General features: G+C 44.6%; 1 protein-coding gene across 1 annotated transcript in view; it reads left to right on the top strand.

Annotated features, from left to right (window-relative positions):
* BEAF-32 (Boundary element-associated factor of 32kD) overlaps positions 1-21,655 on the top strand; it is a 72,346-nt gene that overhangs the window by 50,677 nt on the left and 14 nt on the right. Inside the window, exons 2-3 of the mRNA XM_070103845.1 lie at positions 18,692-18,946; positions 21,157-21,655. The exon at positions 21,157-21,655 is cut by the window's right edge and continues 14 nt beyond it. Coding sequence (XP_069959946.1) covers positions 18,692-18,946; positions 21,157-21,378 — 477 coding nt within the window. The 3' untranslated portion in view covers positions 21,379-21,655. The remainder of the gene's footprint in view (positions 1-18,691; positions 18,947-21,156) is intronic.

Raw genomic sequence — 21,655 nt, 5'->3', positions numbered from 1 at the left:
AACCCCCCCCCCCCAAGTTTTTCTGTTAATGTATTGTTTCCGTACGCATAACATATGTAGCGCAGGACCCGCAGTGTCCTGTGTCAGGTTCAATTTTTTATTTCGGGGGTCGAGTCGCGGCTCCTGACCTGGCCTCTTACAGCTTCACTGACCGACCTCTTCACTACTGTCGTGTCTCGTCTTCAAGCTGTGTATGTAGACCGACTCCAGTATTTCCGAGTCTGATTTATTCCACTTCTCTACCGCCTTGAGGCTGAAAAAGTACTTCCTAACAGCCATGGGACTCGTCTGTAGTTTTAGTTTCCTTCTGTGTCCTCTTGTGATGATTAAGACACATGTGCAACAGTTGGGTATCTTCATTGTCGAAACGTTTCGCCTACGCAGTAGGCGAAGTGAAGTGAAGGTGATGTAATCAGTCCCTCAACCTTGGAGAAACAGTATTTGATGTGGTCAGTCCCTTCATAACGTTCCAGACCATGTGGCTGAACTCTTCTCCAGGCTGAGGGACTGACCACCTCAAGGTTATGCTGCCTCTGTACTTGACTGACGAAGTCTACTGTGTAGGCGAAACATTTCAACAATAAAGATACCCAACCGTTGCACATGTGAAGACATTCCCCTGGGTGCCTTCGAGAAGGCGCTGGACAGGCACCTAAAGTCAGTACCTGACCCGCCGGGCTGTGGTTCGTCCGCCGGGTTGCTTGTGGCCAGCAGTAACAGCCTGGTTGATCAGGTCCTGATCCACCATGAGGCCTGGTCACAGACCGAGCCGCGGGGGCGTTGACCCCCCGAAACCCTCTCTGAAAGACTTGAGGTTTTGGTTGTGATGTCACCTCTTGGGTTCTGTTGACATCTGAATTTTCTCGCTTCTTACGCTCCCGCCCACACATCTGCTATGTGTGTCCGCCCACCCACGCCTCTATCAACTCATGTGTTCCACCCACGCCCTCACCCTCCATCGTCTGGTCATACGATACTACACACACTTGTGGAGGTATAAATTTGGGTTTTGGCAGGTGTGTATCCCCTTCCTTGTGATCGATGGTGGTGGTGATAGTGGCGTTGGTGGTGTTATTATGATGGTGGTGCTGGTGTTGTTGGTGGTGGTACTGATGGTGGTGTTGTACCATGAATTTGGCAGCAATACATGAGCTGACGAGAGGTATGCCTCGAGGGATACTCCCTTCAGAGGTATCCCTCACAGGAAGGTATCCATCGAGGTATTCCTCACAATATGGAGCTCGTCAGTACAGCCATAAATGAAGCGAAAAGCTTGAATTGAAGCTGTTGTCAACTGAGGCTTGCAACAGCTTGAAGACATCGTTATCGTCTTCAACGAGGCTAACAAGCTTTTATCTGTTATCTCTTAGTGGTTCTGGAGATTATCTTGCCCAGGTCTCGGACCAGGCTTACCTAGGTTGGAAAGTAAATATTACAGAATTAAGAACTGGAAAACCATAGGTAAGTAAGGGGCCGTGTATAGTGAGGTGACAAGTAAATCTTACTAACTTCTGCTTGAAAAGTCTTTAAGATTTTCCAGTCATCTTACGTATTCTTGAGACAGACAGAAAAGATGAGGATTTTCATATGTATACCTTCTGGGTATCGTTATATGAAGACGGTCCATCCAGAGAGAGATACACGAAGGAGGAAGCTGAGGTAATCAGTCCCGCTCTGTTGACTTGAAAGTCACTGATGGGTTTGTGTTTGATGTGGACTTGCCTTGCATGGGCCAATAGGCCTGCTGCAATGTTCCTCCATTTTGATGTTCTTTGATACCCAGTGTTGCACACATGTCTAATTCTCTGATCAGCAATCCTGCCAGAGTGCAGAATATTTATCAGGGTTCCATTTTGATGCTGACCCCCATCCAAGGTAGTACCTGCCTAGCTGGTTGCTGTCAACCAGCCTGTGACTTATAGATGTTCCTTGCAGGGTAGTACCTCTTGTTGGTTGCTGTCAGCCGGTCTGCGACTGGAGGATCCTCCATGCAGGGTAGTACCTCCTTGTCTGGTTGCTGTCAGCCAGTCTGCGACTGGTGGATACTCCATGCAGGATAGTACCTCCCTGTCTGGTTGCTGTCAGCCAGTCTGCGACTGGTGGATACTCCATGCAGGGTAGTACCTCCCTGTCTGGTTGCTGTCAGCCAGTCTGCGACTGGTGGATACTCCATGCAGGGTAGTACCTGCCTGGCTGGTTGCTGTTAATCAGCCTGCGATTGGTGGATCTTCCTAAACGTTATCTGTTAGTGGTTCCGAGTTATCTTACACGCGGGTCAAGGTACACAGTGGAGCTGCTGAAACCGGTGTTCGCCAGGCATTATCCCGCTTTGGTACCATGACATGTGGCATAAGTCTCTAATTGGCGCATATGCTGGGTTCTCGGAAGGGACGTGACTGTGGTGGAGGCAGCAGTGACAATAGAGATGCTTGGAATAATGTTGGTCAAATTACCGACAATATTTTAGGTAAAGGTATTTTGAATAACAATAGGGTTTGTCACAGCCGTAACGGCTTGACAAAGCTCCTGGAGAGCGAAACGTTGCCACAAAATGTCATATTAGTTGCACTTGTGTCCTTTTACGTAACATAAAGGTGCTCGTCTCCCTAGAAAACTAGGCTTACGTTCAATGGTTTCACCATCTGCATGGTTTCACGTTGGTTACAGATTTAGGAAAACACTGCATTACATATTATAAGAAAAGTCTATTATTCAAAGCACTTCGGGCGGAAATGGACAGTGTTCGACTCGACTGCTGATGTGCTGGAAGCAGTGGCGGACGATCCCTTCCTGGAACTCTTTCCTTTACCGGGGAAAAAGGAAAGGTTCTACTGTGGTTAGTCATACGTCTGGAGGTGAGGTGGTGTCATAGACGTCTCGATTGCGTCTTCAATTCGTGAGGGACCTGAGATTGAGGCAGTAGTGACCTCTTAACACGAGCATAACCTCCAATATGTGAGGAATCTGCAGATCCCAGGATATGTGAATTGTTTTGTCTATGATCGTAAATGCTGCGCATACTATAGGCCTTTTTTTTCAAGGTATTATTGTATACTCGAAATTTTAAATTTTGTTTTCAGCGTGGTGGCTTGGGCGCAGGTTATTGGACGACTAGGAATTTATTTTTCATGAAATACAACGACTTCTGATACTAGTCTGAATGATCCGTCATGAGTTAAACATCCACTAGTGTGCCCCGGCTAGGTTTTACACCACATTTAAAACACAAAGGATTACTACTTAGTGTACCCCTAGGATAAGATATGCAAAGAGTGTCCTAAAGATTTCTGTAGTGTTGTTCTTATGTGTAGAGGTGTCAGGTAGATCTGTCAGCTGACACAGGTTGTGTTTACATGTGTAGGGGTATAAGGCAGAGTTGTTAGTGGTTGTTTATGGTATTTACATGTGCACACGACCCATTTCCTAGACTAGTGCGTAACAGGGTTAGGTAATTGGACACAGATGCTACTAATGTGGCATTTTATTGTGGCAACGTTTCGCTCTCCATGAGCTTTGTCAAGCCGTTACGTTGCCACAGTAAAATGTCACAGTAGTTGCATCTGTGTCCATTTACCGAACATTTTCTCGGTAATTCCACCATCATTAGTAAAAGGGTTCAATTGAGATTGGAATGATGAGGATAGAGAGATTTCCCCGTTGATCTTGGGGTAATTGAACGATACAACGATCTTGGTTGTACATGTATGGTATACTATACATACAAGATGAAGAATTAGACACTAGTGCAACATCTGGGTATCCATTGCAGACGTTTGCCATCCAGGGGCTTGATCAGCCTTGGCGAAGTGGCTCAATATCTCATCTTTTGTATATATATTACTACTGTCTTCCGGTTATGTCCTTGAATTTGTATTGATAAAACCATTGGTTGGAAAGTCTACAATAAAGTTCCCCATATGTTACACATGTATCCAATTCTTCAACGATCTTGATTAATAATAAACTAAGCTGGTAGTGGTTGAAGTATGGCGTAGTCTACAAGTAGTACAAGAAATAAATCACTATCGTGGTTGGAACAATTTACCAACAACCAACACTAAGGAGAGAAACCTGATGACGTTTCGGTCAGTTGTAGACCATCATCAGGTCTCAATAGGGGTCCGAAACAGACCGAAACATCGTCATGAGCTCCTCTCCTCAGTACGTGTTTGAGGTGAAGTGATAAAAAGACACACCCAATAAAAGGAGACCTTTGTAAGTACGACCTTTCACGTACATGAGGCTTTATTACGTACTCAAGCCTCCTTTCGCTGTACACGTGTGTCTACTGCTAGAGTGGAAGTAGTGAAAGAAGTGGTGAAGGGGGGGTTGAGGGGGGTGACGCGGATGAATTTACGTGGTTAAATCCAGGTTCTCGGGTCTTTGGTAGCGGGTTAGACGTCAGAACTGGTGTAGCCTAATCACGCAGGTGTGGAGAGATCTTTGAAGACTTGTGGGGATTATGTATGCAAACTATGACAGGGTGGAAGAGAGGGTCGTGAATTCTGAAAGGGTGCAGCGTAGCATTCTTAACTGGCTGCAGAAACTTTGGCCTTACCGGTTAACTAGCTTAAGAGGGCCATTGCGGTCAACGCCCTTCCGTATAATTGGACATTTTACGTGGCCAGTGTCTATCTATTGACGTGCAATGTGGCCAGGAGGATGTAGGGAAGAATTTTCCGGTTTTTGTGGTCGTCTAAGTGTGAATGGTTGCAAGGGAAGGTGACATTACCACTGGGAAGAGGCAGTTTGGGTCTCGTTGGGTTTTTGCAAGCGTGTGGTGTTACATTGAGGAGAGCCTTCAAGAATGAGTGTCTGAGCAGTGTGTATGGTTGTGCAGCGCTTTCCTGCCTGGAGATCTGAAGGAGAGTTTGCAGTTATTACTGGTGATAATGTTCGTGGCTGATGTTACTAAGGCCCGTAAGGTGATAAGAACAGAAGAATGGAGAAGTATTGAAGCAGGTCCACTAGCCCCTTCTAGACAGATCTAGCTGGCATGGGCCTGCTAGCCCATACCAAACAGGTCCTTCAGTTAGCCTATTAACCTATGCTAGACAAGTCTCAATAGGCTTACTATCCTATGCTAAGCAGGATCATTCTCAAATCCAAAGCATAACACTCTGCATGATATATTCACTACATGATATATCCACTATGACGCATAACCTATTAACCTATGCTAGACAAGTCTCAATAGGCTTACTATCCTATGCTAAGCAGGATCATTCTCAAATCCAAAGCATAACACTCTGCATGATATATTCACTACATGATATATCCACTATGACGCATCTTTTATTTCAGTATGTATGGTCCATCAGTATTTCAATAGACATTCCAGGCTGGTTTGAAGCCTGTCAACAACACGATACTCATTAGAGGCTGAAAACTGCATATCTATATCAGAATTCAACAAAGACTTTAGAAGGAAAATTTGGTCTTTCATATACGTATATTATACATACTGAACAATGAGGCGCTTGTGCAACATCCAGGAATCTTTATTGAGGAAACGTTTAACCAACCAGTGGCTCCTTCAGTCCAAAACACAGAAGGGTGAAAGATGAGAATGACGAAGCTACTGGTTGGCGAAACGTTTCCTTAATAAAGATACACAAGTATTGCAGGTGTCTCATTCAACTTGTCGGCTTTTCTAAACTGTTATATATCTTGTTCATTTTATACAGATCGATATTCTTTTAGTGATATAACATATTCGATTTTTTGGGGGGTATCAAACAGAGGAAATGTATAGAAAATAATATAACAGATAGTCTAAAGGGCACAATACCGCGACTGGAACAGGACCCAAACAACCAGCACATAGGAGAGAGTAGCGTACAACGACGTTTCGGTCCGATTTGGACCATTTACAAAGTCACAGTGTGACTTTGTGCATAATCTAGAGAAGTTACCCTTCCCAAAGACACTGTTTTGTTACGTAAACAAACACTGGAGGTGCAGGTGTCAGTCTTCGGGAAAATTGTGAGGTGTTGACGCCCCGTCATAACTCACTGGTGAATTACTCGAAATTGATGGTGCAAATTTTCTCCGGCCATTGAAATGTAAATCGTGAGTTGTGTGTATATATTCTGAATCCATGTATATATGTGTGTGTATTCTGAATCCACGGATGTATGTGTTTGTGTGTATTCTGAATCCACGGATGTGGGCAGACATTTTTGTTACGAGGGGCGACCAGTGTGTTGCAAGGCTACATCCGCAGTGTGTTGCTGGGCTACAGCCGCAGTGTGTTGCTGGGCTACAACCGCAGTGTTGCTAGGCTACACGGCAGTGTTGCTGGGCTACAGCCGCAGTGTTGCTAGGCTACAAACGCAGTGTTGCTAGGCTACACGGCAGTGTTGCTGGGCTACAGTCGCAGTGTTGCTAGGCTACAAACGCAGTGTTGCTAGGCTACACGGCAGTGTTGCTGGGCTACAGCCGCAGTGTTGCTAGGCTACAAACGCAGTGTTGCTAGGCTACACGGCAGTGTTGCTGGGCTACAGCCGCAGTGTGTTGCTAGGCTACAAACGCAGTGTTGCTAGGCTACACGGCAGTGTTGCTGGGCTACAGCCGCAGTGTTGCTAGGCTACAAACGCAGTGTGTTGCAAGGCTACAGCCGCAGTATGTTGCTAGGCTACAAACGCAGTGTTGCTAGGCTACACGGCAGTGTTGCAAGGCTACAGCCGCAGTATGTTGCTAGGCTACAAACGCAGTGTTGCTAGGCTACACGGCAGTGTTGCTGGGCTACAGCCGCAGTGTTGCTAGGCTACAAACGCAGTGTGTTGCTAGGCTACACGGCAGTGTTGCAAGGCTACACCCACAGTGTGTTGCAAGGCTACATCCGCAGTGTTGCTGGGCTTCAACCGCAGTGTGTTGCTAGGCTACACCCGCAGTGTGCTGCAAGACTACACCCGCAGTGTGGTGTTAGGCCACACCTGCAGTGTTGCAAGGCTACACCCGCAGTGTGCTGCTAGGCTATACCCGCAGTGTGTTGCTAGGTTACACCCGCAGTGTGTTGCTAGGTTACACCCGCAGTGTGTTGCTAGGTTACACCCTCAGTGTGTTGCTAGGCTATACCCGCAGTGTTGCTAGGCTACACCCTCAGTGTGCTGCAAGGCTACACCCGCAGTGTTGCTAGGCTACACCCGCAATGTATTGCTAGATTACACCCGCAGGGTTGCTAGGTTACACCCGCAGTGTGTTGCTAGGCTACACCCGCAGTGTTGCTAGGCTACACCCGCAGTGTTGCTAGGCTACACTCGCAGTGTTGCTAGGCTACACTCGCAGTGTATTGCTAGATTACACCCGCAGGGTTGCTAGGCTACACCCGCAGTGTTGCTAGGTTACAACCGCAGTGTGTTGCTAGGTTACAACCGCAAGTGTTGCTGGGCACACAATCACCATTGGCATTACGTCTCAATTTTAAATTTGCAGTTATCCACCTCATTTGTTTCTGGCCTTATTGTGTTCTATAAATACTGCATGTAACATTGTCTTTCACATTTGTCTTACGTATTATGAGAACTTTAGGGAAATGTGTTGTAACTAGTGTTCCTTTTGAGTTCCTCATTTTCTCCGTATCTGAGAAGTAGGCCTAGTCTAGCATGGTCTAGTAGGCCTAGCCTAGCATGGTCTAGTAGGCCTAGCCTAGCATGGTAGAGTACGAACCTACGTAGCATGGTCCAGCAAGAACCTACGTAGTATGGTCCAGTAAGAACCTACGTAGTATGGTCCAGTAAGAACCTACGTAGCATGGTCCAGTAAGAACCTACGTAGCATGGTCCAGTAAGAACCTACCTAGCATGGTCCAGCAAGAACCTACGTAGTATGGTCCAGTAAGAACCTACGTAGCATGGTCCAGTAAGAACCTACCTAGCATGGTCCAGCAAGAACCTACGTAGTATGGTCCAGTAAGAACCTACGTAGTATGGTCCAGTAAGAACCTACGTAGCATGGTCCAGTAAGAACCAACGTAGCATGGTCCAGTAAGAACCTACCTAGCATGGTCCAGTAAGAACCTACCTAGCATGGTCCAGTAAGAACTTACGTGTAGCATGGTCCAGTAAGAACCTACGTAGCATGGTCCAGTAAGAACCTACCTAGCATGGTCCAGTAAGAACCTACGTAGCCTGGTCCAGTAAGAATCTCTAACATTTCTGAGACTTATCTAAGCCTCTCACCTAAGATTAATCTTTCTTGACTCGTTATTTGTGAAGCACAGACGTTTCGCTCGGTGTAGAGCTTTATCCTGTTTGTTAAGAGTTTATAATTTAGGCCTAGTGGGTAGATTGGAAGATAGGCTGAGTGTGGGTAGTGTGATGGATTAATGATGGAGGTGGTGAGGGAAGGTGTGTGCAGTTGCTAACACCACCACCAGAGGTCAGCAGTTAACAGGTAACATGCTGATGGTCACCTCGTCTTCCTCTTGTCCCTCATTTCCTTCATCTCTTCTCCCTCCCGCGTCTCCCTCTGTTCCTTCACCTCTTCTCCCTCCTCACTTCCTCTTCTCCCACTTCACTTCCGCTTCTCTCTCTCTCTTCCTTCACCTCTTCCCCCACTTCACTTCCTCTTCTCCCTCTCTTCCTTCACCTCTTCCCCCACTTCACTTCCTCTTCTCCCTCTCTTCCCTCACCTCTTCTCCCTCTCTTCCTTCACCTCTTCTCCCACTTCACTTCCGCTTCTCTCTCTCTTCCTTCACCTCTTCCCCACATCACTTCCTCTTCTCCCTCTCTTCCTTCACCTCTTCTCCCTCCTCCCGCGTCTCCCTCTCTTCCTTCACCTCTTCTCCCTCCTCACTTCCGCTTCTCCCTTTTCCTTCACTTCCTCTCCCCCTTCTTCCTCTTCCTCCTCTCCTGTTATTATAATCATGGGGAGCGCTAAACCCGTACGATTATACAGCGCCTGTGGAGGGGGGCATGGAAGGTATTTAGGCTCATTTCAGGGAACTGGAGCACAGATCCAGTTCCCTAGATCAAGAGCCCCTCACCCCTTGAGGGGTCCTGACTAACAATTTTCAACTAACTCACAAAGTCACAATACCTGGAGCAAGTCACGGATAAGCCAATAGTACTACTACTACTACTACTACTACTACTACTACTACTACTACTACTACTACTACTACTACTACTACTACTACTACTACTACTACTACTACTACAGCCAGAGTAGGAACATTGAACGTGTTCCTTTACACTGGTTGTCTATGTTCACTCATCAGTAAAATGTCATTGATGTCAGCTATGGTCTGTATACCTTGTACATGTACTTGTAGTAATAAAGATATTATTTTTATTTAAAGGATTGAAAAAATGTTCTGTGAAACTCCACGGACGAAACACACCAGATAATAATTGAAAGTTCTGGAGTCTACCTGGAGGGTATTCCCGGTGGCCTGGTGGCTAAAGCTCCCGCTTCACACACGGAGGGCCCGGGTTCGATTCCCGGCGGGTGGAAACATTTCGACACGTTTCCTTACACCTATTGTCCTGTTCACCTAGCAGCAAATAGGTACCTGGGTGTTAGTCGACTGGTGTGGGTCGCATCCTGGGGGACAAGATTAAGGACCCCAATGGAAATAAGTTAGACAGTCCTCGATGACGCACTGACTTTCTTGGGTTATCCTGGGTGGCTAACCCCCCGGGGTTAAAAATCCGAACGAAATCTTATCTTATCTCTTATCAACGCCCCCGTGGCTCGGTTCACGACCAAGCCTCCTGGTAGATCAGGGCCTGATCAATCAGGCTGTTACTGCTGGCCGCAAGTGTTTATTGTCTGACCATCATGGTTGCCATGCTAGAAATCCATGCTCTTTGTGGGGGTGCAAATAGCTGGAGAACAGTGGTGATGGAGGTTGCTAGAGGATCAGTTACCTGGAGAGAGTTCCGGGGGTCAACGCCCCCGCGGCCCGCTCTGTGACCAGGCCTCATTGCATACCTTAAATATCCTTGGTAGTACAGACACGAACGTTATTCCAGTGTAAAGAATCACTGATATAGCCTCACTCTACGAATATATCAATGAAGCAGTCGCAAAAACAGGTACACAGGAGCGGTGACATGGCTCCTGCATTATTATAAATCCGTAGGAATTATACAGCGGCTCAAATTAGGGAACTGGAACACAGATCCAGTTCCCTAGATGAAGAGCCCTCTCATCAGCGTGAAGGAACCTCCCTTCAAGGGTCGATTTCTGCAACCATATATAGTTGAGATAGGTGAGTATACACAGGCGATAGCACTGACGTCCCATATTATCAAATCTTCCTGTGTTTAAACAAGATTGTAGGCGTGTGAGCAGGTAGCTGCTGCCTCTCACACTTGCTGGACCATTACAAGATGCTATTGTATGATCTGAAAGAAAATGTAGTGTATACAGACTGCCCGAGTCTTGGATGAGTGTAACCAGGTTACACAATACACAAATAACCCGCACATAAAAGAGAGAAGCTTACCAGGTTGTGTAGGTATAACGACACCATATAAGTAAAAATCACTAGTTTGGACATTCAAATATAGATCATATAATATGATAAATCTTTGCAAAAAGGTAAGATTATCAGATAAAAATTGGTGTGCGATACTGACAGGTTGAAAAAAAAAAGAGAAAATAGCAACACTAGGATATTGAAAAAATCGGGCCTGGGAAATATTATCTGCTCATAAAGGTTTAAATACTATTTCATCGACACCATGCCCAGCCCTTCTAGGGTTGGTAGGTGCCTGAGCCCGAGCTTTCAGCTCACAAGACTGTCATTCCCATTAGTCCCCTTGGGGCGGGGATGGCAGACCAGAGAGGCCTAGCTTGTGGCTAGGCCTGGGGACAGTTGGTCCCAAAGATGAGGAGGTACTTGTGCCTCCTCCCATGGGAGACTTAGGTCTCAGACACTCCCTAAAGAGGGAGCCAAGGCCGGGCCACCACTTGGAAAAGGCCCTGGCCGGGAGAATACCGGCGAATCTTTAATAATAAATACTGTTTGTGGGTATTTCACTTACAAAAATGACCGAGGCGTAATAGTACAAAAAATGCTTACAAAAGGGATAAACTCGAAAAGTGGGTAGATGAATGTTCAGCTTTTGAACCTCTGAATACAAGAGGGATTAGTAAGGAAAGTCAAATGAGAGGTCGCCTCAGTGAAAAGCTCTGTTCCACAAGGCACGAGACACACCCCTTGTTCTCTTCCTTATTCTCATATCAAACACATGCACAAATCCTAGCACTGTATCAGACGTGATAAATGGTTTAAAAACCGACAAGTTGAAGACTGAGACACTTATGCAACATATATTGTATAAGTGTCTTAATCTTCAATTGTATCAGACACGTGCACAATTCCTAGCACTGTATCATCGTTTACAGGCGATACTAGAATTTGTATGATTGTGGCATCTACTTAGGAAACAGTGAATCTCAAGCTGACACAAACTGTCTTCCAGTGGGCTAGAGGGAGAACTGCTTGTTTTTCAATCACCTAAATTACAAGACATGCTTGAAGTCTCGTGAACTGCGCTCCTTGGGATGCAGGTGAAAATTGGGTTGGGCAGATATTCTTTTAGTGGGATGGATTGTGAAGGACCTGTTTAGTATGGGCCAGCAGGCCTGCTGCAGTGTTCCTCCTTTCTTATGTTCTTATATCAGTCATAACACCTGGAAACAGGGGGAGGGTTTGGTCCAAAGTTCTGCACACAGCAGTCACTCCCTTACGAGAGTAAGATGCTCGTAAAACGGTGAAATAAACCTCAGATACGGACCGAAACGTCGTCATAAGCTTCTCTCTTTTATGTGCGGGTTATTTGTGTATCGTTCCAGTCACGGTATTGTGCCTTTTTTGTTATTTATAAACCTCCGATGAAAAGCAGGTTTGTCCTATGTACAGTAAGAGATAACCCAGCAGGTGTAGAGGCCAAGAATTTTCAACACCCTTTGTACGTAAGACGATTATCAACAGACCTTTACCTGTTTTATACAGCTAAAACGCTGACGTAACAGTATCCCCTGCTGACCTCCCTGCCAAATGATATCGTGGAGCAGAGTAGCTGCACCACAGTAGTCTCAGCAGCTTACCTTGCCAAATTGGCAGGTATGTATTCCGTGCCAGGCGCTGTGTAGCTGTGCTCAATATTTTAGCGAGTCTGGGTAGACTGAGTGAGCAGGGAGACCAGTACATTAAAGACGCACATGGTCTTCCTTGTACCACCACTGGTGATAACGTCTGAGGTTCTCCCGGTGTACCACCACTGGTGATAACGTCTGAGGTTCTCCCGGTGTACCACCACTGGTGATAACGTCTGAGGTTCTCCCGGTGTACCACCACTGGTGATAACGTCTGAGGTTCTCCCGGTGTACCACCACTGGTGATAACGTCTGAGGTTCTCCCGGTGTAAAACCACTGGTGATAACGTCTGAGGTTCTCCTGGTGTACCACCACTGGTGATAACGTCTGAGGTTCTCCCGGTGTACCAAAACTGGTGATGTCTGAGGTTCTCCCGGTGTACCACCACTGGTGATAACGTCTGAGATTCTCCCGGTGTACCACCACTGGTGATAACGTCTGAGGTTCTCCCGGTGTACCACCACTGGTGATAACGTCTGAGGTTCTGGTGTACCACCACTGGTGATAACGTCTGAGGTTCTCCCGGTGTACCACCACTGGTGATAACGTCTGAGGTTCTCCCGGTGTACCACCACTGGTGATAACGTCTGAGGTTCTCCCGGTGTACCACCACTGGTGATAACGTCTGAGGTTCTCCCGGTGTACCACCACTGGTGATAACGTCTGAGGTTCTCCCGGTGTACCACCACTGGTGATAACGTCTGAGGTTCTCCCGGTGTACCACCACTGGTGATAACGTCTGAGGTTCTCCCGGTGTACCACCACTGGTGATAACGTCTGAGGTTCTCCCGGTGTACCACCACTGGTGATAACGTCTGAGGTTCTCCCGGTGTACCACCACTGGTGATAACGTCTGAGGTTCTCCCGGTGTACCACCACTGGTGATAACGTCTGAGGTTCTCCCGGTGTACCACCACTGGTGATAACGTCTGAGGTTCTCCCGGTGTACCACCAGGTTCTCCCGGTGTACCACCACTGGTGATAACGTCTGAGGTTCTCCCGGTGTACCACCACTGGTGATAACGTCTGAGGTTCTCCCGGTGTACCACCACTGGTGATAACGTCTGAGGTTCTCATGGTGTACCACCACTGATGATAACGTCTGAGGTTCTCCCGGTGTACCACCACTGGTGATAACGTCTGAGGTTCTCCCGGTGTACCACCACTGGTGATAACGTCTGAGGTTCTCCTGGTGTACCACCACTGGTGATAACATCTGAGGTTCTCCCGGTGTACCACCACTGGTGATAACGTCTGAGGTTCTCCTGGTGTACCACCACTGGTGATAACGTCTGAGGTTCTCCCGGTGTACCACCACTGGTGATAACGTCTGAGGTTCTCCCGGTGTACCACCACTGGTGATAACGTCTGAGGTTCTCCCGGTGTACCACCACTGGTGATAACATCTGAGGTTCTCCTGGTGTAACTTGTCATGCAGAAGTGTGACAGTACACTGTGGGTGTTCCCACAACGTAACTGTCATATAAAATAACCCCTCCCTCTCTTCCTTCCTTCCTTCACTGAATAATAACAATGCGTGAGACTGCACCATTATCATTACAAGGTTGTCAGTATTTGTGTACTGCTCTCTCTCTCTCTCTCTCTCTCTCTCTCTCTCTCTCTCTCTCTCTCTCTCTCTCTCTCTCTCTCTCTCTCTCTCTCTCTTTCTCTCTCTCTCTCTCTCTCTCTCTCTCTCTCTCTCTCTCTCTCTCTCTCTCTCTCTCTCTCTCTCTCTCTCTCTCTCTCTCTCTCTCTCTCTCTCTCTCTCTCTCTCTCTCTCTTTTTTACACAGGGTTTGACAAGGTTAAGGATCTCTAGCTTTATTGACAAGCTATTTACAGGTTAAGGATTCCTAACTTTATTGGCAAGCTAAGAGCTGTTACCTACATCAGCTCATTTGAAAGCATTTTTATTGTTATGAGACATACAAGTAGGGAACAGGATGAAGTTGGAGCCATCTGTGGGCCAGCATTTTCATTTGATCAACTGACTTTATCTCGTTGACATCATTATGCTGTACGAATGTGTTCCATACTCGAGTCATCCTGGGTATATATGATCTCAGATGGAGTGATGTTCTGGAGAAGGGTACAGCCAGAGTGAAGTTGCTGTTTTCTGCCCGTCTTGTGGCATAAAAGCTTGTTTCACGCTGTCCTCGAAGTCTCTCTCTCTCTCTCTCTCTCTCTCTCTCTCTCTCTCTCTCTCTCTCTCATGGGTCATTCAGCACCAGAGAAAGGGGAGATAAATAGATTTGATCTAAGAAAGAGGAGGAACAGCTCATAATCATTGAATCAAGAGCTGTTCACCATCATGGTACCTTCCTTCAATAGATGTTCACTAGTTTTTGGAAACGGTGAGCTTGTAATAAAAGACCAGGATATTGTGAACTATTATTATGTGAGCAAATCACCTCTAGGAGGCTTACAGGGCATTACCTGAATTATTACCTGCAAGTAATTTGGGTTAGGTAAGTGAAACTTAAATCACAGTAGGTCACTGAACTGTAACTCCCTCGATGCTCACTCCCTACCACTCACAAAAAAAGCTAGACCAGATATTAAATTAATAATTGCAATATTAAACATTAATACCAATAAGGGTAAATTATAAAATAATGTGGACTGTATATGATTAGGCTTGCCTGGTACACAAAAGAAATTGGTATTAACACTTACCATTCAATTACTGGAAGACAATGCTGATGGAACACACTAACATTACCCTACCAGCTAGGATTTATGATATGCAAAAACTTCTGTACATCATAAGTAAGCATCACTTAGCTAAGGCGTGTTGTTGGGAAGGATTCATTGAAGTCCTCTATTTTTTTCTGTCCTGGTTGCCAAATTGCAAGGGCTTTCCACACTATTTATCCCAATTCTTCAGCAGGAACATGTCAGCAATTTGTAAATTACAGATTGAGGCTGATATAGGGTGTCCCGTAGCTTGATTGCTAGCACATTCAGCTCACACACTGAGGTCTGGAGTTTGAATCTCTGGTACGGCTGGAAAACATTAGGGACGTGTTTCCATAAGACACCTGCTGTCCCTGTTCACCCATTAGTAATAATGGGTACCTGGGTGTTAGTCGACTGGTGTGGGTCATATCCTGGGACAAAACTGACCTAATTTGCCCGAAATGCTCAACATAACAAGCGGCTTTCTATATAGTAGTACATATATGTATGTCAATTGATGTCAGCTATGGTCTGTATACCATGTACATGTACTTGTAGTAAATATATTATTTTTTATTAATTGACCTTCGAGAATGCCTGATTACATTCCACAATTCAGTCCAATGTTCACACATTAAATTCAGTATGACGCCTTCACCCCCTGGCGTCACTCCGCAGCTGTTCTACACCCCCCACTTGAAATTTCTTGAAAGGCTCAAATCAGCATCATATTTTATTACACAATTACATTATTCATTTATATATTCTACATTTAAGAAATTGTGTAAAAAAATTCCACACAGGAAGCCTGGTGTGGGACCTCACCGTGAGGGATATACAGCATACTTATACAGTGGACCCTCCGTTTTCGTTGATCTCCGTTATCGCTGATTTCGGTTTTTCCCGGCTTTTTTCGTTGGTTTTTGGGTTGTTTTTGTCGACTACCTCCGTTTTCGTCGATCATACAGAGCCTGTCCAGTGCCCAGCGTGTAGACAAAGCCGCCTCCCACACGCATTCTCAGCCAGTGTAGTGTTGTTTCTTGATAAGTGAACATATCCTGCCAGTTTGCCACTTGTTTATTGTGTGTGACTGCTAAATAAGCGACCATGGCCCCAAAGAAAGCTCCTAGTGCCAGTGCTTTGGTAAAGAAAGTGAGGAACACCATAGAACTGAAAAAAGAAATTCTAAGAAAATGTGATAGTGGCATACACATTGCTGAACTCAGCAGGATGTACGGGAAGTCACCATCAAATCATCTCCAATGTGGCAAAGAGAAAAGAAATCATGGAAGCCGATGTTGCGAAAGGGGTGAATGCGATAACCAAACAGAGATCCCAGACAATTGAAGAAGTGGAGAAATTGTTGTTGGTGTGGATCAGAGAGAAAGAGCAGGGGATAGTGTTGTGCAGTCTATAATTTGTGAAAAGGCAAGGCAGTTGCATGACGCTCTCATAAAGAAACTGCCTAAAACAAGTGCTGATGTAGGTGAATTTAAGGCCAGCAAAGGCTGGTTCGAAAAATTCAAGAAGCGAAGTGGCACACACAGTGTTGTGTGAGGGTGCCAGTTCAGACAAACAAGCAGCTAAAAAATTTGTGCGGGAATGCAAATGTTATGTAGAGGCTGAAAAATTCCAACCCCAACAAGTGTTCAGTTGTGATGAAACAGGCCTGCTTTGGAAAAAGCCAAAGAGGACCTGCATTATGCAGGAGGAAAAGGCAGTCCCAGGACACAAGCCTATGAAAGACAGGCTAACTCTCTTGTGTGGTAATGCTAGTGGGGATTTCAAAGTGAAGCCTTTACTGGTGTATCACTCTGAAAATCCCAGTGTTCAAGAAAAACAGTGTTGTCAAGAATAAATTGTATGTGATGTGGAAGGCTAACAGTAGGGCATGGGTCACTAGGGAAATTTTCCTGAAAAGGTTCAACAAAGTGTTTGGCCTGAAAAAACCATACCCCCGGCCAGGATTGAACCCGCGGTCATAGAGTCTCAAAACTCCAGCCCGTGTCATTACGATTTCTTGAGTCATGTTTGGCCTGAGTGTGAAAAAATACCTCCTGGATAATAAATTGCCACTCCAGTGGCTCCTGTTAATGGACAATGCTCCTGCTCATCCTCCAGACTTGGAAGACCAGTTGTCTTAAGGAATTCAGTTTTGTAACAGTGAAGTTCTTGCCTCCTAATACCACTCCTCTCATCCAGCCTATGGACCAGCAGATCATTGCAAACTTCAAAAAACCGTACACCAAAGCAATGTTTCAGAGGTGCTTTGACATAACCTCGGACTCTGAATTGACCCTCAGAGAGTTCTGGAAGAATCACTTCAGTATGTTCCATTGCATAGGCCTTATGGATAAGGCTTGGCAGGGAGTGACTTCCAGGATGATGAATTCTGCTTGGGGAAAATTGTGGCCAGATTGTGTCCGAAGGAAGGATTTTGAAGGGTTTGAGGCTGACCTTGTTGACCCTACACCTGTTGTGCAATCAATTGTGGCATTGGGGAATTCCATGGGGTTGGATGTGAGTGACGAGCATGTGGAAGAGTGGGTGGAGGACCACAATGGAGAGCTAACCACTGATGAGCAGCAAGAGCTTCATCTGCAACAGTAACAGACCACAGCTGAGGAAGAGGAAGAGAAATGGAAGAAGGTGCCTTCTTCAAAGATTAAGGAGATTTGTGCAATGTGGACTAAGGTGCATTCATTTGTGGAGGAACATCACCCTGAGAAAACTGTTGCAATCCATGCTGGTGACTTTTACAATGACAATGCCATGTCCCATTGTAGGCAGATCTTGAAAAGATGCCAGAAACAGCATTTTGGACAAATATTTTGTGCGACAGGGGTCCATTGACTCTCAAGCTGGTCCTAGTGGCATTAAAAAACAAAGGAGGGAGATGACCCCAGATAAGGACTTGGTAGTACCTAGAGTCCTTATGGAGGGGGATTCCCCTTCCAAAGAATACCCTCTCTTCCCTCTCCCCTCCTCTCTGTCTTCCTTACAGCAACAACAGCCTTCAATAATGGTAAGTGTCATGTGTAATGTTCATTCTTTTGTGCATGTAACTCTATCTTTAAGGTAAAAAAATTTTTTTTTGCTGATACTTCTAGGTGTCTGGAATGGATTAATTCCATTTACATTATTTCTTATGGGGAAAATGGTTTCGGTTTTGGCCGATGGCTCTGGAATGGATTAAACACGAAAACCGAGGGTCCACTGTATGTGTATACTGGGAGGTGTATATCTCTGTATATACATTGAGTTTACTTTAATCCCTAATCTTGACTGGTGGTGAGCAGGTTACATGAAATCTTAATGACTCTTGTGTAGCCGTTAGACATTAAATCCCATTAACCATTATGGTTTATTTACACATTGTTGACATGTTCTCCTAATAATTTTATTTAGCTTGTCAGGTTCTGAATGAGACAGAGAAGTCAAAGGTCCACCAACATGTGTCTGATATCAAACACTGCTTGTTTTCTTATTTTTACAAAGAATTGTGTTGTTTTGACAGATTCAGAGTGAGACAAAGTCAGAGGTCCACCAATTTGTGTTTGATGTCAAACACTGCTTGTTCTCTTGTCTTTAGCAAGGATTGTTTTGCTTGACAGGTTCTTAGTGAGATGAAGTCAAGAGGTGCACTGACATGTGTTTGATGTCCAACACCTCTTGTTTCATCATTTTACTAAAAATTCTGTTTTGCTCAACTGGTTCTGAGAGAGAGACAGCGAGGTCTAAGGTCAAGAATTCTGTTTTGCTCGACAGGTTTTGAGAGAGACGGAGAAGTCAGAGAGGTTCTGAGTGAGATAAAGCAATCTGAGGTCCACTGACAGGTGTTTGATGTCATACACTGCTTGTCCCCATCTTTTATCAAGAATTCTGTTTTGCTCGACAGGTTCTGAGTGAGACGGAAAAGTCCGAGGTGCACCGACATGTGCTGGAGATGATGAAGTCAGTGTCAGTAACAGAAGCCAACTCTGGTGTGCTCAACCTGAAGACCACCAGGTACACCAACTCTCACTCACCCACCACCGACACCCCAACAGCCACCGCCCGAGAGGTTCATCCCTTCCGGGAATACATGGACAACCCCGCCCCTGACACCTCAGTGTCCGACAGTGAGGAGATAATGGCTTATGCCAACATGAAGGTTGGTCACTCTGATTATTATAATCATAGCTAAGCACAAACTCCATGTTACAAAAAACGCGATTCTAAAAGCTTAGAGATCTCCAGTGAATACTAGAAAGGACTGCCCTTCTAGCATCCAGCCTGTTACTGGGTTTTCGTAACAAGTAGTCAGTATCCTTGTCCAATTATCCATTAAAATTCGGTATGATTCAATAGTGCTTCAGGATTACAACTGGTAGGCTACTAACTAGAGAAATTAAAATTTAATAAATTTATTAAGTCTAGAGGTATATTATCAAATTAAATTAAATTAAATTAATCACAGTAATCAAAATAAAATCAATCTCTCGAGTTCAATATTATTGTGCTGAAAGCACATATCACATTTATAATTCTTAAGTACTGTCTGGTACATTAACATTTAATAAGATATTACAAATATGTACAAGTAAGTGTGTATGTGTGTAAGTGCTCTAAGTAGTTCGCTATGTCTCACGACTCGACTAGACTTAAACAAGTGACTGACAAAGTCCTCAAATAAACTAACTTCTTGACCGACTGGCAACCAGAACAGTCTGCTTGAACAATGAAAAGAATGCTAAGCCCAATAGCCATATAACAAGCGACTGCGACACAATCAGGATCAAGGAGATAATATAATGACTCTAAGTAGGGACCATCAGCAGATCCTCCACAAAAGTTACAAAACTCCCATACTACTGAATCTAAGTTCAGCATAGGAAAAACCCTGACTGTGACAATACACAGAAACCAGTACAAAATTAGGTCAGAAGCTATAGCTAAGGACCTGAGATGTTCAGAGTGTCTAAGCGACACACAACCTCAGTACAACGTCGAAAATCACTAAGTCTATACAATGTTCTGTGAACAGAGTTCTACAGAACTAACAAGAATAATGAGACAGACAATCTGTCCAACCACCAAGCGAGTCTAGAGCAGACTGAATACTTCACGAGAGGTGAGGACCCCCCCCCTCGATCACGTGATACCCCCGTGGACAGCACAGCTCAGAAGCCGGCAATATAACGAGCAAGGAGCGATAATTACAGTAGTTTGACAATCAAGACTTGAACTGAGCACATATTATGTACATCCTAGCAACATAAGTCAAATAACAATATAACAGTCAAATAATAATATAAAGTCATACATTTACAATTTAGCTATTATCGCAAATATAAGCAATATAAAATTAAATGAAAAGGTAATATACATTATATATTTACATAATAATCATTGTAACCCATTCAGGGGTTGCAACACTCCACAAGGGTTATACAGAATGCTGAGATGTTTTCAGTCTTCCACATACACATAAACCCACCCAGTTCATAATTGATGACTTGAGATTAGTATATAAATAAATGCATGAGCATGATTTGGTTCCCCATTCGTTTTTGTATAACAAAGCACGCCTAAACTCATTCACTCTCTCTACAAGACTAGGTTAAGGGTTCCTAACTTTACAGTGGACCCCCGGTTAACGATATTTTTTCACTCCAGAAGCATGTTCAGGTGCCAGTACTGACCGAATTTGTTCCCATAAGGAATATTGTGAAGTAGATTAGTCCATTTCAGACCCCCAAACATACACGTACAAACGCACTTACATAAATACATTTACATAATTGGTCGCATTCGGAGGTAATCGTTATGCGGGGGTCCACTGTATTAACAAACTAAGCTCTTTCCTACATTACCTCATTTTAAAGCCTTTTCATTATTATGAGACATACAAATATTGAATAGGATGAAGTTGGAGCCATCTGTGGCAACAATTTAACTATTGTGTATGTGTCAACTATTTTCCCCAGTTGTTACAAATTATTATTATAATCATGGGGAAGTGCTAAACCTGTAGGATTATAGAGTGCCTGTGTAGGGGATGAATGGAAGGTATTCAGGCTTAATTCAGGGAACTGGAGCACAGATGTATAATAACATGATTAATACATTTTAATGTTACAGTAGAATTGCATTTCTTTTCTGCAGTTTAAATAATATTCTTAATCACCAAAGAATGTCTATTAGTTTTCTCAAGGCTACTTAAAATGTTGATAGTTTGTCCTGTTTCCTGACTTATCTAACGTAACATAATGTAACGTAACGTAACCTAATCTAACCTAACATAGCCTAAGCTCACCTAACCTAGCCTAACCTCACCTTACCTAACCTATGCTGATAGTAACTAGGCTGGATATATTACAGGTGCACCTTGAAGACGACGACATCCTGGGGTGGTGGTCAGGGACCTCAGCTTCAGGTCTGTCCACCTTGAGACTGCTAGCCAGGAAGATCCTTGCTGTTCCTGCCACCTGCGCCTATGCTCATGACCTCTGTGTTCACGCTCGCCAGGCTCGCCAGCAGATGGGTCTCCAAGACGAGTTCCACCTCAATAACGTTCTCCATATGAAGTACAACATGAACTAGAATGCAAAAACTAGATTTTTGCCTAGACGATTTTTCAAACATGGTTGCCAAAAAATAGTGTCATTATTATTTTTTTAATTCGTGATAAATCGTAACCTAATAAGCATAAAAATTACATTTTATGCTCAAGTAATTGAGTATACAATCTCCTGAATATAAGTCACCAGAGGAGCTATTATGTATTATTCAGAATATTTGCCATACACACGTGTTTCGGGTAGTGCACTCAAGATATTTTCTACCAGCTAATGTGGCAGTATATGAGTGATATATGTAA

Source organism: Cherax quadricarinatus, chromosome 88, assembly GCF_038502225.1.
Source record: "Cherax quadricarinatus isolate ZL_2023a chromosome 88, ASM3850222v1, whole genome shotgun sequence".
NCBI classification, from domain to species: Eukaryota; Metazoa; Arthropoda; class Malacostraca; order Decapoda; family Parastacidae; genus Cherax; species Cherax quadricarinatus.
This window is presented reverse-complemented; position numbering and strand designations above follow the sequence as displayed.